Below are 15,478 nucleotides of genomic sequence, written 5' to 3' on the forward strand. Positions count from 1 at the left end.
GAACCCTGCGGTCTTTTTTAGGGTTACAACAGAGGTCCCAAGAACTACAAATACTGATACAGAAAATAGTGAGGTATAAATGATTTCTGTAAATAGACTAGAATATGGTTGACATTTATTTACTAATCACTAAACCTTAAAAAAAAAGACTTAGAAAAAAGTCCTGTTTCTGCCTATAGATTATAACAAGTGTTGCTTGAAAAGAGTCTCAAACTGCCCTGGTCAATAGACTCTGAAGATGAAGAGGTTCAACTATGGCTGTGAAGTGACTGTACATGAGACAAACACATGCACCTAAAGCCAGAGGTTACAGCTAGCTTCTTTTAATCGCCTCACTTTCTCAGACATTACAGAGTTTTCTAAACCAGGCAAGGCCGAAATACCACATTATTTTTTTCAACATCCTGATATTCAAATAATCTTTCTCTGGACTTCAGGCTGTAAGAGTTGAGTCCTTTCATGATTGCTCAGTGACTGCAGAGTGGCCATGCATGTACAGCACTACTGCTTCCTGGAAAATTCATTTCAAGGCAGACCATGGTTGTGAAAAGAAGAAAGAGAAAAAAAAATAAAAGGAGGGAAAAGATGGGAAAAATAAGCACTTTTTTTTTTTAGTTTTAGACTTTAAAAGGAGGGAAAAGATGGGAAAAAATAAGCACTTTTTTAGTTTTAGACTTTTTTTTAAAGTGTCCTTTTGGCTTTTCTAAACAAACTATTACAGCAGAATCTGGACCGTTTTGTGATTTAATATTTAACAGACACTGGGAGGAATACTGATCCAATTGGAATTTCAAGCTGAAAAATCTAATTTGGAGCTATTGGACGGTGAGTGCAACAGATGATCCAGAAATGGAATGATAGCAAGAGAGACAGAAAAGAAAAAAAAAGCAGAGGAAGACACTGATGGAGGCTGGCATTAGGGAAATCAATCTTTCCAGTCTTTCTTGACAGCAAGGTTCCACTCCCAGGACAGATGATCGTGTTTGTCGTCGTCAGTAAACTTAGACTTGATGTTGTAGGTGCCACGGGTCAACACCCCTTTGGGCGCCTCCTCCATAGTGGTCTTATATTCATGTTCCTCAGACTTTGGCCCATAGCTGCCAACCATGTACTCAGTCTTGTCCACTATGTGTAAGAGAGAACATTTATTTTTCATTATCCACATCTTAATTTTGTACAAATGTTTTTCATATAGAAAGGCAACACTAAAATGCAATGCAATAAAAACAACATTCTAAAAAAAAAAGAAAGGGCAGAAACAATATATGTTTAGCCTTTTCCAAGCCTTTTCTAGATTAATGTGAGACCAGGGTAAATGGCCCACAATTCCAACTCCATTGCTGTGTCTTGTATTTACAGACAAAAACATTAAGTCATTGTAGTACTCACCTCTGATGCCTTTCCTGTATGACTGCTGAATGTACTTCAGTCCTGACACTATCTCCTTGTTGACCTGCAAAAGGCAACAAGTGACTTTCAGGGTTGCTTTTCAAGACAGGAATGAGTCAGTGTCGCTACAACTTCACTGTGTCCTCACCCTGAACTTGATCTTAATTTTGTACTCCACTCCTTCCTTTAGCACAAACGTGGTCTTCTTCAAGGTCTCCAGGTCTCCTAGAGGGACAAGCCAACGGGCAAAGGAAAGAAGGAGTCAGTGTTGACTTGACTTAAGGCCAGAGCACAGCTCCTCCACTCTGCTGTAGTTCAGCATTACCACCAACAGAGGGCAGGAGTGCTACAAAAGTAAGCTTGCAAAACTAGGAGCTATCAGCTCTCAGTCTGGTGACCAATGCTGATCAGTTTGTCCACATTCACACACAAACATTCAGTGTTTATTCCTTATTACTCGTGTCACTGTGAGAAGGGCAACTTTAAATAACACAGTGACTGCAACTGCCAACACTGAAACCTCGACCTACCTGTTAGATCCAGGACCAGAGGATGTGGCGCTGCCTCACACTCCAGAGACATTTCTGTCACTACGATGTTGGGAACAGTGGGGTCTGAGGAGGAGGAGAGTCAGAGTGAGGGTTGGGAATTTTAAAAAATTAAACTTTAAACCACTTAAAGAACTTTACAATGGCATTTTTGTCCTGGACAGTGTACAGTATACTTTTGTTTATGTTTAGGTCTATGTGTTTGAAATAACAACCAAGACTCAGATACACTGCGACAACCGTGAGGTCTTTATTGACCAAAATAAAAGTAAATATGATTTCCCCCCCCCCCATATATTGACCAAAATAAAAGTAAATATGATCCCCCCCCTCCCCCCATTACTCATAAAAACACATGGGAAATTGTTTCATATAATATTCTATATATTTTGTTTTAGGTTTTGTCCAACATTATATAAATATTCAATAGCAGGATGCAGACACACTCACCAATGTAGACAAACACTGGTGTTACATTATTATGAAAAGCAGCCACTGACCTGCAACCACGGCGGGGTTACCCAGCAGCGTCTCCTTGTATTTACGCAGACTCTCATCGTCTTTGTCCAGCTCCTGGATCTCCTGCAAGCTCTTCTGGGCCGGAGGTTTGTAGTCGACAGCGGCCTCTGCTTCCTGGTTGGCTGCTGCTATTTCCTCCAGCTGCTCCTTTGTCGGTTCCTGCTCTGCCATGGTGCTGACCACAGAAAAAGCCACCGAGAGATTAGTGTCAACGAGAAATCTGATGAGACAATTGGAAGATTCAACTTCATTTAAGAATTTAACTTTTTTTTCTTTTTACACGCCTTCACATAACGTTTTGGAAGAAGATCCAAAATAACTAATCTCCTAATGAGAGCAGCCACTATTTATTAAATAGAATAGAATAAAATGAACGTCATTTTTTAGGTCCTGTAGTCAACTTACAAGTGATGTAATTGACATTAAACACAAAATCTCAGCCTTTATATCTTAGTAAATGTCAAACCCAATGTGCAAATTTGTGAAGTATTGGGATACCCATTGTATGGCCAGATTCTTGCCAACACACACCCCTACAGCATGGTGGCGTAGCCCAGAGAGTTTAGTTTGCTGTGAGGCCATTAACTCTGGCTGCACCTACAAACACCAGACCCTATAGATTATCTAAATTCCTGAGTTCCCTTGTCTCTTCAGTACTATGGACTGACAGCTGGGGACAGCAGTACTACTGCAGCCATCTTCACCCAGCTGAACTGTCATACCAGTCACCACTCATTAGCAGTAAGGGCTCTGATTGGAAGCAGGAAATGGCCCATTAGGCAGGAGATCAGCTAGGACTTCCAAGACCACGGAGGCACTGGGGGTACGCTCCGGAACTCAATTGTTGCTCATATTAAGCCACAAAAAACAGAGTTATCCGTTAGCGTCTGGCTCACTGGCCCGGTCATTACACGCAAACAGCTGGAGGACGTAGACATGAAACACTGGTGTGTGCGGTCTGTCCTGGTCACCTATCCCCACCCCCAACAGTTGTGGGTGAAATGAAAACATACAAATCGGTCTAATGGTGTTTGAACTTAACAGCTGGACTCAGATGGACTCACATGTAAACACAGAGGATTGGTCCAGTATATGTCTGGCGAGCAGTGGCAGTACTTTGCAGATAATGCCCTTATCTGTATTGACAAAAATATCCACACTTAATGCTAATGATTAGCATTGGCATTTAACCAATTGTAACTCAGGTTATTTTACTGTGCAAGAAATTTCTTTGGTTTAAAAACCCAAATATGACACTTTATCGTTGAGCTCCAAATACGTCTTAAATAGAAAGTTTTATTTCCAATTCAATGAAGTCCATTACTTTTGAAATCTAAACAAAACAACAACACAAGAAAAGGTACTGACGACAACTGTAAGCAACCGTCTTTAACCTTTAGCTGTCCTGCAGAGGTGACCAGGTTCACCTAAATACCTCAAAATATTTACAGTGTGAGGAAACGTACCACAGCAAAATCAAAATAAACAAGTTTGTCATTGCTGTGTCAGACCCTCCTCACTGCTCTATTGTGTCCTCCATAAACAGCTGGACATTGGCCAAAGAGGAATTGAAAACACAGCAGAGTTTTTCTCCAGAATGGAGCTCGTCTGTTTTAATAAAACCTAGTCAGTTTTTAGAGGTAGTTCTGCTTGTGAAGTAGAGCTTCCCTTTTTTTGGAAGACTCATAACACCAGAGTGCATAAAGTAGATTTTAGAACTTTTCACCACTCTCGTAAAAACAGGCACTTAAACACATTCTGCAAGAATGAGTATTTTACTGCGTTTGTGTTTAAGTGTTGTTTGTTTGAGTGTCTTTGGAATACCTGACTTGTGTACTACATTCAAAAATCAAACCAATTTGTTTCTTACTCTGCCTCTTTCACTGATTAAAACAGTTGATGGAGAAATAAAGATTTCAGAAATAATTGAATGTCACAACTGTGTTGCTAAAGGAGACAACAATAAATGGAAGTAGGAAAGTGCGACTTCCCTATTGAGTATGTATTTTCTCAATCTTAGCAGAATCAACAAAGACATTTTTCTGCAAACATCCACATTATAAGCAGCTTTAAAAATGTTGATCCACCAAATAAAAAGGCCTCATGTTTTCTATAATAGACCAGTTTTTAACAATATTGAGATCACCACCCTCAGGATGATATCACATTCTTTCTGAATTACTGCTGCCAGAACAGTGCAGACTACGGACAACAGGCAAAACAGGAAAGAGCAATAGTGATTGTTCACTCCAAGTGCCTGCTGGGACACAAACATTGGAAATGGATGACAACAATTCTTGTTGTAATCCTTAGTCTACAAACCAAATGTCTCATGTTAAAGGATGACTTTCATGGGATCATATAATCATCAACTGGTGGCCTGTGAGCCAACTTCATCTGATCTGAAAAAAAAAGTTGGTGTCCCCTGCCCTAGATGCAGTACCTTTAATATTTTCTTTTCGTCACAATGCTAGCCCAGGGCCACTCACTTAGCAAAGGGTGTATCTTGTACAGCTACACTGCAAAAATCATAGATTATCCTTTTGTATAGAGTGTGTTGGAGAGTGTATTTGAAGTACTGTGTTGCTGTCCTTTAACAGGTGTGTTTTCCAAACAGACCAAGCAACTGCATTAAAGATGCATCAATGAAACACTGTGCCTGTGACACTTTAAAATGGTTTGTTCACACTGTGGACATGACCTTTCGCGTCCTCTCAGACCTTTATATTAAAGATTGATCAAGTCCAACAGCATGAAAACCATTTAATGGTTTAGCACCTGATGACCTGGTAGATTGGTTGCTTTTTAAAAGATATGTGGAAAAACAGTAGTCAGTGTGTGCACTAAAAGTGATAATTCATCTGAAACCGGTTCATTCTGTGAAGGGCGGTAAGAACGGGAAGGAATGTTGAATAGACCAAACTGCAAGCTGAGCTTTGTGCAGATGCATCATATAAGGTTTTGTCTCTCTCTCAAGAAATGACTGCAAACTTCCTCTTCTGATCAACACTGCATTTCACATCCTGTCAAGAACAGAGACATCAGCTCTAGGGCTAAAACCCTATTTCTGAATCGGCTCATAAACCATCATACCTGGGCAGGTAACTTAAACCAAAATACCACGATAAAGCAAAGCTTGGATTCATTTTGTAAAAAAATTGTATGAGATCGTACTATTTGAAGATGTAGCATGATATGTGTCAATACTTACAGGAAGTGTTGCACAAAGAGCTAAGCTGGTCTAATGCAGAGTACCATGTTACAGAGCCAAGTGGATTCAAGGCAATAAAAAGTGTGTGACTATATTATAAGGCAATTCTGATCATCTACTTTTTACTGATTTGTTCACAAGATTTTAGCAAAGACAGTTTATAGAGGAGTCTTCATCTTTAAAGAAGTAACCTCAATGATAAAAAAAAACAACTTAAATAACGGTGTGGTTGAAACAATAAGAAAACATACTTGTGTCCCAGAAGCTCAGTAAAAATAGGAAGTCCTTAAAATAGTAAGTGAAAAAAAAATCCTTTTGTACAAGAGCAGGAAGTTGCAGTGAATAGTAAGTCTAGGTGTCGGCTGAAATGTCAAGGCTTCTTTCCTTTCTCTTCAGGCATTTTATCAGCAAACTCAGTTCTAATCTGCTTTATAGGTCAATGGTAGCAGTGGAAGAGACAGATTTAACACAGTAGACGCTTCCTTAGTATATTTCGGTCAGTGGGGCTTTAAAATTAAAATTAAATCTGTAGCCAGCATATAATAGGAGTTTCTCTCAAGAAGTGCTTAAAAGAGTCTCTCCTTTCTGCTGAGGAAAGCCATGTGCCGCTAAGACGATTCGATGCAAGAGAGACTTTACTGATTTGTGCGGAAGTTCTTGCAAAAATTCCATTTCCTGCCCCTTGAGCGCACACTAAAACAGAGGACGCTGCTGCTTTTTATCATTAAGTACTTAAAAAGGAGAAGTATGTCAACGTTTTAATCCAGGAAAGTTAATGTTATTTGTTGAATATGATTCTTAAGTGAAGCTAAAACATTCATCAAAAGGGCATTTAGCTGCTCAAAACAACCGCACATATAGCCAGGGTAAAATTAATGAGACATGGCTCCAGCAAAAAAACAAGATAAAGAAGAAAGTTTGGTCCATCATTCGTAGCAACAAGTCGAAACAATGTTTACCCACTGGATACATGTTTAATCTTCGAAAAAAACACATTGGTAAAATGTGTAATTAAGCTCACTAGAGTCAATAAAGTCCGAAAGACCAAAATGGAGGCTGCTGTTAAGTGTGAGCCATTCATGCCAATTCAAATTAACATGACGAGATTCAGGAAGTGGCAGAAAAATGTTCATCTAGTGGCACATGAGAGTCTGCTCACAAACAGTTTATACATTAGACTGTTTCTCAATTTTCAGTTTTTATTTCAGAATACACCGGTTTCTGTATATCACTTAAAAGAAAAAGAGTTTGACGTTTTGGTTACCTAACGATCAACTATGTCACCCCAGACCAGACTCGAATCCCGGAAATAAGGAAGTAGTAATTATTAACTAGTCCTAAATGTTGGACAACTTTAGCAACACATTGAAAAACTTTAAAATAACAGTTGAAACGAGGCACCACAGACAATAACGATATGTTTGATGGAACTTTTTCAATTGGCCACTAGCGGTAGCAGGTTCGCCAAAACCTTCAACAAGTGGTTTAAAAGAGGGCTAACTTTCTCCTACCACTTCTACAACGCTCAATACAATGTTTACGGAGTTTATTGGAAGGCTTAAACCCATATTTGATCAACTCTTACCGTTATACTGCTGGGAACGGGAGCACTCTGCTGTGAGTAGTGGCGAATGTAAGTGAATTAGGGGGTGGATGAAAAAGAGAGGAACAGAACGACCGCTAACACAGACCACATCCTGTAAAACCCTTACACATTAAAAGTACAAACACGCGTAACAAACAAACATCCAATCCCCTCGGTTGTTCATACAGTATGACAATAAAAGTCCAAGAGGGCCTTTTCGAATTTTTTTCTTTTGTGTTGAAACAAACGCAGTGCAATACTTTTGTTTACCTCTTTCAGACTAAGCTTGAATCTTGAAGGACGAGATAACAACCGAAGAGTCAACTGTTCTTTACGATTCCTTTTTGCATGAATTTGTATTGATTTGAACAAAATGTATTCTTGGGCATTGGTCTGATACAGTCCTATGAATGTCTTCTTGCTCAAAATAATAATAATAATAATTTATAAAAAAAACTACTCCTACGCCTATTTTGTTTTGAAAATCCAACCGGAAGCTGGTTTTGGTAAAAAAATTCAAATCTTATTGCCCGCTGATATATTTCCGGGAAAATGTACTCTTTTGACACGCGTGGGTATGCCGCTCTGCATTTGAACTTGACTAAAATTATTTTAGTAGTATCAATGTCTCAGCCTGTGGTTAGTTTTTATCATGTGCCTCATGAAAACAACAAACGCTGAAAGCAGCAGCTATTTTTGAGATAAAATGGTTATTTATGGGTGGGGCAGTCAGGTACAAAGTCCCGATCCTCCTCTAACCGCGCTGAGTGGAGCGAAGATTAACGTCAACACCATATATGGTAGATACTGCGAACTGAACGTAAAGATGGTGCAAGTCGAAACAGGTGCGACATCTAGCGTTGTAATTGCACAAACGCCAGTGATAAAGGTCCCAAATTTACGTTACGTGGCAGCAAAGAGCCCAAGATCAAGTAGCAAATATCTGGCGACTTTGTCTCTTAAAAGAACTATTAGTATCATTATTTATGGTAACCTTCGAACTTTAGCAAAACTTTGAATACACAGCCAAAGAACTACGGGCTACATTTAATTGCCGTTTTCCACATGTACACACAGACCTCTGAATTTATTGTTGAAGGACTGCAGGCAAAATATAAAATACATTGTCAAACAAAGGCCAAAGAGCAATAGCTTTAAAGACAACACAGAATTGTATGTACTGCAGGTTTTATTACAAGTTTCAGTAACTACATAGTAATGGGATGAACAAGGAAACCCCAATTCATATGAACCTACAGCCATTCTCTAGATGAAAAAAAAAAATGTAAAAAACATGGAGCATTTAAAAGTTGGAACAACCATTTTCATCACACAAGACAATTGTAAAATATTCTGCACATCATAAGCAACCCTTCTGTGCAGAGGGGAAGGGCAACAACAACAGGGCTTTCATTTAGCTGGTGTCCATCTGTGGTGGGGAAAAAAAGAAAAAAGTAATTAGTTTAATGCAAGAACAAATTAACCTACTCTTTCATACAGACAGCTGAACATACTCTGGCATTGTAGGCATCTAACTGAGCATCAAGTTCTTCTGCCGACAGTTGCTGCTTGCTGCCACTGCCACCACCACGGCCACCTCGACCTCTCCCTCTTGCGCCACCTGTTCCACGACCACCTCGTCCTCTTTGCATGTTCACAAAGCCACCCCCACGACTTCTGTTCATGCCTCCACCACCACCTCTGTTCAGACTGCAGGTAAAAAATAAAAAAAAAGTTTAAAAAATAAATAAAAGTGTGTCCACAGAACAAACTTTAATACTATATTGGTTCTGACACTTACCCCTGCATAGGTCGCCTCTGTGTATCAATCTGTGATGTGACGAGCTGAATGTTCATTGGCCGTCCTATTGACCACAGCACAAAAATCAGTGACAAGCTTACTAAAGTTAAATGCTTAGTATTAATTTTAAAGCCCATTTGCCATACCATCAAGGGGGATGCCGTTGTACTGTTTCATGGCCTTAAGGGCATCTGCTCTTCTTTCAAAGTGGACATCAGCAGTTCCTAGGCTTCTTCCTGATCTGTCGTAATGTACTGCAGCCTTTTTCAGTGTTCCAAATTCTGCAAAAAGCTCCTAAAAGCAAGAGAGAGACAAGTCAACTTTCTCTTTTCACTCATGAGAAATGCCAGTACCTTTTGGAGTAAACAATTTCACAGTGTACCTGAATATCTGCATCCGAGACCCCGAAGTCGAGATTGGAGACAAGGAGCTTGCCTCCGGTTTCCACACCACCTCCTCCACCGCCACCAGTGCCGTTGAAGCCGCCAAAACCATTGTCAAACATGTCGTGCTGCCACTTATCGGGAAGCTGTTTAGGCTGCAACAGATGAGAGAGAACGCACCTGCTGACTTCAGGGTCCCTTGCCTCTGTCAATCACAGAGTCCACACGGCTGGGTGTTGGGGCAAGCAGGGGCTCCACTTCCACCAGGGCGCTCAGATCCCCCTCCCCCGAAAGGGTCCCAAATGTTCCCTGCCCACCCCATCACTACAGGCAAGTGAATCACTTCAGACAGAATTACAAAGGACACGGCATGTTCACTAACACTTATAAAATTACTATTAACATTGTACACATTGTTATTAAAACTGTACAGAAAACCCTAACCCACCCAATCTTCTTAAACCCCTGTACTACTTGTACCAATACTGCCCACTGCACTCGTCATCTGCACCTCCACCAAAGGCTCTCCAGATCCTGGGGTACACAGGAATGACCATCTCAAGCAGCTGCCTCCAACGTAGAATCACGTTTCCTGGATTAGCCCAAAGTTCTTTTTCAAGCAAGTTGCCTCTGATGATGGGAAATGTCCATTGGGAATGAGGTTTTTAACAGGGGAATCATATAGATGGCCAAACACTTCTATAGCATAGGATTATCTAAGCGTCCATTTTGAGACCACGCCATTTTGATTGTGGCTTTGTGGTACTCGTCTAAACATTCATTTAATCAAGAAGTGAAGATTGGCCTTATGGGACTGCCTTTAGAAGGGATTTATAGTCCGATGATCCTTCCACGGGTCATGGGAAAAACTGGTTGAAAGCCACCAAATCTGGTCTTGTAGGTAAGGCCGCCAGCCACTCCCGAACAAAAGGCCGTCAGATGCCGCACTGTGAGCTGACCAAAAACTTTCCGAAAACGTGAAGAAAAATACATTGGGTGTCACAATTTCTTGATGACACTGCTTTACCACACCATCATCATTTTCACCATGACGGTGGGATCGAGTTAAACGACTAGAATTAATTAAGATGCTGGATTCAAAATGGCGCTGCCAAGGCCTGCACGATCCAACTTGAGTTAGCCACATGGCTAACACTTTAGCTTTCTCCGAAGGACATCTTGTTGAAGAAAAGATAAACAATGGTGTGGGGAAGGGGCACATTATGAACACATATTCCACCAATGCTAACACGCCAACTTATAGAGCTCTACTCCAAAGAGAACTCGGCCGTTACTTCTATCACTTGGCCAGCGAGCTAGCTAGATTAGCTGGCAAGCCTATTGGAGAATAGAAGGAGGTAACCCAGGCATTTTCAGGTTTGCCGAAGGGTTTTTCCTTTTTCTGCTCATTCCTTTAACTTTCTCATACCCTGCTGTAAGGTGTCGGTCTGCCTCTTGCGCGGTTCAGGTTCTGTCGATTCCTCATTAGGCCTCCGCCTCGGGCTCCAAATCCTGCGCCACTGCCACCGCCTCGACCGGCGCCACCGCGGCCGCTGCCGCCAGAGCCTCCGCGGCCTCGACCTCTTCCACCGCGGCCTCCGCCTCTTTGCTGCCTATTCTGCTTAATAATGTCGTCAAGAGACATATCCAGCTTATCAGCCATTTTGATGCCACTGGATTACTAAATTGTAAACGAATTTTAAAAAATAAACCGCTACGCGATTGTTCCTTTCTACTCTCAGACGATAAAGACTCTCTGCCCCGACGAGATTATACAATGCGCGAGTGACGGGGGTATATATAGTAACCTTCCAACCATAACTGTACGTAAATGTGACGTCATTACGCAAGAAAAAGGGACAACAATCACCCGGGTTTAGCCATGGTAGTGTCTCTCATTGCGTTGTTTTTTTCCCAAATTTAACACGCTAGTGCTTTTTAAAAAGGATTTATGTTAAGTTAGTTTTTTTTTTTTAGCTAAAAGTCAGTCAACACAAAACATAATTTAAATAAATCTACAAGTCACGAGAAACCACATATCAAAACAAGCTGGAGCTTGATTGATTTCCACAGTTATATGTGTAATCCTGAGGCCACATGGTCGAAACGCTGGAAAATTATAAAACTGTGCACGTGGCTTCCACATACAATAAGTCGTTATTGCCTCACCCAATGTCCGAAGGCAGAAAAAAGATAAGACTACTTGAACAGCCATAATTTATGATATGCTTCCAAAGGCCACCATACATGTAAACATCCATACTTAATAACTTACCAATTTACACTGACATAATTATTAACAATTTGTAAAATATATAGAGGAATAATATTTTTAGAGGGGCTTTTAAATTTGCCATAATCCATGTACAATTCCCACATAACCTATTTCTACAAAGGCAAAGCAAACTTTAGAAACCAGAGCAAGTGTGTCACTATACGAATATATAAACATATTTTCCTATATTTTGACTGTGTTGCAAATGCTTTGGCAGAAAACAAAATAAATCACAGTAAGATGAGAGCTCTTTGTGCTTTCCCGTTGAACAGAAATGGCCACAGGAATTGTAAAACTTATTTTATTCAACATTTTATCTTGACATTGGGGAAAAGGGAATTGAGCCAAGGGAAGCAGTTTGGGGACAAGGGTCTACTTAGTAAAGTCCATTTGCGAGCAAGAAAAAATTTAATAAAAATGTTGGCTGTCTACAGTGCATTTGGCTTCCAGAACAAGTGTGTTACCAATGCAACCATTAAACATTACTTCTAAATTTGTATTGATCAAACTATGCAAAACTAAAAAAAGGATGTCAGCCCTTTCACATTTTTCCAAAGTCATGTAAGTACATCTAGAAAATAAAATGTTTGGTGTTTAAGACTGCAGTCTTTTGAGTCCTGTGTCAGCAGTTTGTACCTCAGCATCAGAGGTCAGCAAGTTGTGATGAATGTGTAATTCAGTCCCATCTGCATTAGCAATAACATATGGCAACAATGTGACATAAAAAAAGTAAAAGAAAACATATACCAGGATATGAGAGAGCTTGTATCAACCCAAATCCCAAATGTTTTCTTCATAGTCAGCTGCATATGATAAAGAAGGAGATGTGATGCTGTGGTCCACAGTTTGTAACAAGTTTGGCATCCTGTGCCTAACTGGCCAACAAGGCTGACTTACTGGCTGACAGAATGCTGATGGAGGAAAAGTTCTCAAGGACAATGGGTGAAAAAAGACAATGCTATTTAAAAAAAAGACTAAGACTTCTTGGTGTCCTGTGTGTTGCGTTTCTTGAGGTCACTCAGGTCCACTGGTGTAAAAGCTGCAAGACAGAAAAAAAAAATAGTAAAAACACAGTGCCTGCTGGACGCAGTTCTAAATAGGATGGCAGAGATACTTACAATGTAGGTTAGGATTTGGATTCTTTTCCACATATTCCTGTGGTCCACGGTCATTACGCTCATTATTTTGTGATGTTCTGATGTCCCTAAGCACACACTGCCAGGCTGAAGAGAAAACTTAATGTCAACATTACTGAAGAATAAACAATTTCAACATGAACAAAGACACAATATACAGCAGTATACTGTATGCTGGCAGAAAGAAGGTTTTAAACACCATCATCGTTTGTCCACTAACTTGGGTGCCTGCAATAGCAATTTACCGTAGTTCTCATTGTTTAATGGTTCAGTGTTTTAAGCATTACTGATTTTGCTTTTCATATCAACATTGGGCATTTGTGTTTAAAGTTGTAACAACAAGTATTTTTGTAACATTAGGAACTTCTTTTTTCTGTTTATGACATCAACATTAGGGACACTGACTTTCATGAATGAAGCGCACATTTTCCTCATGTGCTGGTGTGAAGAGCTCTCCACTGTTAGTTGGTGAGCGGGGGCTTGAAGTCCTCTTGTAACTATTCACCATTCTAGGAGCAGATGAGCTTAAAATAGAAAACAGTAAAGTTAGTGTAATGGAAAATGACTGATATCCCTTACCCTCACTAACCTTTCTCTAACCGTTTTATGCAGAGAGCATGTCTAGCATTTCCCAGAATCATTTAACACTTCTATATAATATTTGTCCATTGTGCTTATCACACAACATGAAGCTTTTGGTTAAACCACACCAGACACCTGCAACAGCCTCTGCATGAATCATAGGCATTGTCTAGTGCTCTGTCTGTACAAAGGTTACCTCAATCAGGTATAAAAGGAAACCCCAAGATGCTTGAGGGCTTTGCTCCCCATGTGTACTATACTTATTCGGCAAAATAAAACCCATAACAACAACTGGTTTCCATAGTTCCCCCTTTCACTCATCCTTAACAAGAGAATTGGTTCCACATTAGCAGTATAATGACAAAGTTACTGAATGTGGAGAGGTATATAATATATCACTATTTGTATGTAAGAATGTAGTAGAATCACCCTTATTCATGGACATGTGCCTTAACCCACCTGGTCATTCTGTTTGCAGTCTGGACTTGCTCCTTGCTCCTCTATGGTGAGTGGACAGAAGGATAAAATGTGCAGAATTCCAGCGGGAGTCTTGGAATATGCAAGATAAAACGTTAGTGTCCCATGTCAATTTTCAATCTCTCAAAGAATCCCATTTGATTTCCTATTTTGTAAAAGTAATTAATACAGTTTACTCACGGAATCTGTATCATTTAAATAAAATAAATGTGCACAACTCTATCATTGCTCACAGCTACAATGTACGTTATACAAAACAGTAGTAACAGTAATACAAAACTCTTATTTATAACATCTTTAAAAGGTCAAATAAAGTTAATAACACTATCACAGCAAGATATCCTTAAATAACATAATCTAATTTCTGTAAAGCCGGGTTGTGTTGACCATCTGCAGTAAATAAACAAACCGGGAAGTCTTTGTTTACGTTTTAACTTCATCAGTATTAGCTACAGCAGAGCTAAATGCTAAGTCAAGTGTGTTAGCTCTGGGTTATCTTTCATAACACATCGTGTATTGTCTCTAGAGTCTTTATTGTGACTAGGAACTGCAGTAACCAGCAGCGACGTCTCAAGAGATAGCAAACTAGAGATATGCTGACACAATAGTGTGAGCTAACATTAGCCTGCTAGCTGCTCCTGTACATTGTCTTGGCGTATCGTTGGTTTTAACACAGCTAACATATCTGCAGCATATAAAAATATTAAAAAATACAACTGGTACCATAATGACAAAATAAAGTCACACATGATATAGAAAAGTGAAAACGAATCGACAACTTACCCCTTTAAAAGATCCGTTCTTTTGTATATATATATATTTAAATTTGTAAACGCCGTTAGTCTAGGCTAATACGTTGCCAATGCCAACGAATCATTTCCGGGGAAGACACGGAAGTGAAAGAAGACAAGTGAAACGGGTAGAATAGAAAAGAACAGAATAGAGTTGAACAAATACGATTTAGAAAATTAAAATACCGATTGGGGAAGTTGATTAAAGAGAAAGCGAAAAATCAGCACGCTATGTGCAATAGAATTTCAGTTTAACATATTTTCCAATGTGTTTTTTTTTGTCTATCGTTATTTGTTTATCTGCTTTGATATATCCTTTAGTCCGCCCTCTCTTTCACACTATTCAAAAAGAAAATCCATGTTTTCCAATAAATTTAGACTAGAATGATCGATAATTATAAATTGTTTATACTACATGAAAGAATATTTTTTATTTATTGCCCCTAAAGTTCTTCTTGTCTCCAATGCAACTGGTCATTTCCCCACAATTATAGTTAAACTATAAAAAAAATCTGGCCACAGTTGAGGACATAGCAGATAACAATTGGGCTAATAATGCTTGAATTGAAAAAGCGAACAGAACAAAACTGTGACCCACTGTACACACGTTGTTAAAAAATCACAATAGGATAATACTATTTTTTATAAAAGTTTTTTATTTATGAAAATGTACAAAAATATGTATCCATGAAAAGAGAATTATAAGACTTCTTTTGCTCACATTCATATTTCCAGTACAATGAAAGATATCATGGATGAACTTTTACATCAGTAAAAATGC

At 39.4% G+C, this 15,478-nt stretch overlaps 3 protein-coding genes across 4 annotated transcripts; all 3 read right to left on the reverse strand.

The window, feature by feature from the left end:
- Nucleotides 1–659: 659 nt before the first annotated feature.
- On the reverse strand, nucleotides 660–7,407 carry arhgdia (Rho GDP dissociation inhibitor (GDI) alpha). 2 transcript variants are annotated; one of them, XM_008330076.3, is made up of 6 exons: nucleotides 7,253–7,407; nucleotides 2,438–2,631; nucleotides 1,920–2,003; nucleotides 1,538–1,614; nucleotides 1,390–1,453; nucleotides 660–1,125 (listed from the first exon to the last, which is right to left on the reverse strand). In XM_008330076.3, exons 2-6 carry the CDS (start codon nucleotides 2,625–2,627, stop codon nucleotides 926–928), a joined length of 615 nt encoding a protein of 204 aa, XP_008328298.1. In that variant the 5' UTR covers nucleotides 2,628–2,631; nucleotides 7,253–7,407; the 3' UTR covers nucleotides 660–925. The 2 variants fall into 2 exon arrangements, with proteins under 2 accessions (XP_008328298.1, XP_008328299.1); XM_008330077.3 differs by having other exon boundaries at nucleotides 2,438–2,676; nucleotides 7,253–7,367.
- A 1,016-nt stretch (nucleotides 7,408–8,423) lies between these two features.
- Nucleotides 8,424–11,220, reverse strand: alyref (Aly/REF export factor). The gene is made up of 6 exons (XM_008330075.3): nucleotides 10,866–11,220; nucleotides 9,436–9,591; nucleotides 9,200–9,347; nucleotides 9,054–9,117; nucleotides 8,767–8,962; nucleotides 8,424–8,681 (listed from the first exon to the last, which is right to left on the reverse strand). The coding sequence occupies exons 1-6, from the start codon at nucleotides 11,097–11,099 to the stop codon at nucleotides 8,667–8,669; spliced, it is 813 nt and encodes a 270-aa protein (XP_008328297.1). The 5' UTR covers nucleotides 11,100–11,220; the 3' UTR covers nucleotides 8,424–8,666.
- Nucleotides 11,221–11,961: 741 nt separating this feature from the next.
- Nucleotides 11,962–14,835, reverse strand: mcrip1 (MAPK regulated corepressor interacting protein 1). The gene is made up of 5 exons (XM_008330074.3): nucleotides 14,690–14,835; nucleotides 13,889–13,978; nucleotides 13,253–13,371; nucleotides 12,830–12,934; nucleotides 11,962–12,750 (listed from the first exon to the last, which is right to left on the reverse strand). Exons 2-5 carry the CDS (start codon nucleotides 13,894–13,896, stop codon nucleotides 12,686–12,688), a joined length of 297 nt encoding a protein of 98 aa, XP_008328296.1. The 5' UTR covers nucleotides 13,897–13,978; nucleotides 14,690–14,835; the 3' UTR covers nucleotides 11,962–12,685.
- Nucleotides 14,836–15,478: the final 643 nt, after the last annotated feature.

The sequence above is a fragment of the Cynoglossus semilaevis genome, chromosome 17 (assembly GCF_000523025.1).
Source record: "Cynoglossus semilaevis isolate Cse_v1.0 chromosome 17, Cse_v1.0, whole genome shotgun sequence".
Taxonomy (NCBI): Eukaryota; Metazoa; Chordata; class Actinopteri; order Pleuronectiformes; family Cynoglossidae; genus Cynoglossus; species Cynoglossus semilaevis.

Bases quoted from the DNA above. Each gene is read 5' to 3' on its own strand.
- arhgdia (XM_008330076.3), bottom strand. From the start codon at position 2,627: ATGGCAGAGCAGGAACCGACAAAGGAGCAGCTGGAGGAAATAGCAGCA. The intron at 2,004-2,437 runs GTCAGTGGCTGC...CCTCCTCCTCAG, and splicing joins TAACCCCGCCGTGGTTGCAG to ACCCCACTGTTCCCAACATC. The intron at 1,615-1,919 runs GTAGGTCGAGGT...TTGTCCCTCTAG, and splicing joins TCTGGTCCTGGATCTAACAG to GAGACCTGGAGACCTTGAAG.
- alyref (XM_008330075.3), bottom strand. From the start codon at position 11,099: ATGGCTGATAAGCTGGATATGTCTCTTGACGACATTATTAAGCAGAAT. The intron at 9,118-9,199 runs GTATGGCAAATG...TGTGGTCAATAG, and splicing joins CAACGGCATCCCCCTTGATG to GACGGCCAATGAACATTCAG. The intron at 8,963-9,053 runs GTAAGTGTCAGA...TTTTACCTGCAG, and splicing joins CAGAGGCGACCTATGCAGGG to TCTGAACAGAGGTGGTGGTG.
- mcrip1 (XM_008330074.3), bottom strand. The intron at 12,935-13,252 runs GTCAGTGTCCCT...TTTTCTCTTCAG, and splicing joins TGTGCGCTTCATTCATGAAA to CCTGGCAGTGTGTGCTTAGG. The intron at 12,751-12,829 runs GTAAGTATCTCT...TCTGTCTTGCAG, and splicing joins TCCAAATCCTAACCTACATT to CTTTTACACCAGTGGACCTG.